Genomic DNA, 1,831 nt, shown 5'->3' with positions numbered 1-1,831 from the left:
TTTCATGAACTGGATATAGATTGACTCACTATTGTGTTGTGTCAGTCGGTGATAGAAAGTAGCAAAATAGACATTTATTTATATGAAAATGACACAGATAATTACTTTAAGTTTCATTGTTAAAAGAATAACACTTTTACAGATTGCGTCTGCTACACTTTAGTGTCATTAAATGATTAACAAGTTGCAAGTTATAATAATAGCACATAGTGTTGCTTACTGCAGTAATACTCTATTATACTGTATACACTAGTATCTGCAGATGTATAATTAGTATAATTATTATAATGTGTGGACTATGTGTGCATGTCACTGAGCACGCCTTTTAATACTGAAAATCTCATTATGATCTATATCACACATACAAATGAGTAAAATGTGTAGAGTTAGCCATGATATTATTGACATTTGTGTTATTTGATTTACATCCAATGTGGAATCATTAAAGAGCTACTGCTATTCAATATTGCCATATTGAAAAAAGACATCACTGCAGTTGTTTCCGATGTTCAATATTTATTTAACAGCGAGTGTTAACTTGATCGACCAAAATTAGCTAAAGAAACTGTCACATCCGGAAGATTTTTAGAACCAAATTTACATCATTGAGCTTACAAAAAGATGCACAGGGTTAAAGTATTACAAACATACAAAATAAATACAAAAGAATAGCCTTTATTTAAAGTATTTTTTCCTTCTGTAGTATTTTCGAAATCATACCTCTAAAAAATGATACAAAACAGTGTGTAAGTATATAATACAGGCCGTGCATTGGAGAAAGAGGTCAAGAAAAGGTCGGTTCTGGGGTTCCAAGACGAAAAGCATAATAAATTAATAAGAAGTGGTCGTTGCGGGAATCCTCAGAACCTGCAGCAGAAGCCGCAGCCCTTGTTGAACCTGCAGCAGTTGCAGCACCAGCGGCACAAAGAGAGGTGGCTCTGACGCTTCTGCCTGATGTGGTTTGGCATCTGCATGAAAGAGAGAGAGAGAGAGACATGAGCTAGGTGTTCATCTCCAGCATTATCACATCCTCTGTTCATCCTCTCCTTGTGTGGAGAGAGCATCAGCATACTCCGTAGGGAAAACACATCCACTTAGATTTTAATTTGCTCATGGTAATTGGCTTAATTCATTCAGTCAATTGAACATACCATCCACGATTCCATTGACATCTCTTGATGTGCCGCAACTGGAGTGTCATTGCTCCCTGCCTCCTCCAGCTCTTGCACCTGTTAATGAATTATGCACATTTAGGAACCACGTCTTCGCATCCTGACAAAACATTTATGGCTAATAAGCAAATGGAGTGAGTTTAAGTTAAATTCTTACCCCGGTGAATGGGACAGCAGAGCTCTCCAGAATGCAAATAAAGGCGAGCACGAGTGTCACTGCAACTGCAATGCTGAATGCCTTCATTTTTTTTTTTTAGGGGGGGGGGGTTTAAATGGTTTAGTTATTAAATCCTTTGAAGATCAGAGTTGATAGGTCTTCTCTCTCATGGGTGTCAAGCCTCTGAAGAGCACCACAACGTCTTCGATTGATTCTTCTGCTCCAGTGATGGATGGGGATTGTCTGGGTAACTGGATATCTTCAGATCTTTTCAGGTGACTCTTGTCAGCTGTTCTGAGTCCTTCCCTTGTGTTGTGGTTGAGTATGCAGAGTGTGCTGGTATTTATACACACTTTGGCCACTGTTGCCTCATCACTCAGGGAGGCCCGGCCCATTCCTGGCAACTGTTACCTAACTCCAGTGGGGAAGTTTCGACCTCCCCGCTTCTCCTCCTCATACTTCTGTAAGAGTATGGGAAATTCTCTAATCTATTTTTGATTGT

General features: G+C 39.2%; 1 protein-coding gene across 1 annotated transcript; it reads right to left on the bottom strand.

Moving 5' to 3' along the window:
• Positions 1-561: 561 nt before the first annotated feature.
• Positions 562-1,630, bottom strand: hamp (hepcidin antimicrobial peptide). Its single transcript, XM_071926613.2, has 3 exons — positions 1,330-1,630; positions 1,152-1,229; positions 562-968 (listed from the first exon to the last, which is right to left on the bottom strand). Exons 1-3 carry the CDS (start codon positions 1,414-1,416, stop codon positions 861-863), a joined length of 273 nt encoding a protein of 90 aa, XP_071782714.1. The 5' UTR covers positions 1,417-1,630; the 3' UTR covers positions 562-860.
• Between the last annotated feature and the right edge of the window lie 201 nt (positions 1,631-1,831).

This window comes from Centroberyx gerrardi, chromosome 12 (genome assembly GCF_048128805.1).
Source record: "Centroberyx gerrardi isolate f3 chromosome 12, fCenGer3.hap1.cur.20231027, whole genome shotgun sequence".
Taxonomy (NCBI): domain Eukaryota; kingdom Metazoa; phylum Chordata; class Actinopteri; order Beryciformes; family Berycidae; genus Centroberyx; species Centroberyx gerrardi.
The sequence above is the reverse complement of the archived record's forward strand: the minus strand, read 5'-3'. Positions and strand labels throughout refer to the sequence as shown.

Excerpts from the sequence above, each read along its gene's own strand:
- hamp (XM_071926613.2), bottom strand. The coding sequence starts at position 1,416 with ATGAAGGCATTCAGCATTGCAGTTGCAGTGACACTCGTGCTCGCCTTT. Across the intron at positions 1,230-1,329 it reads CTGCTGTCCCATTCACCGGG|GTGCAAGAGCTGGAGGAGGC; the intron begins GTAAGAATTTAA and ends ATTCATTAACAG. Across the intron at positions 969-1,151 it reads TGTCAATGGAATCGTGGATG|ATGCCAAACCACATCAGGCA; the intron begins GTATGTTCAATT and ends TCTTTCATGCAG.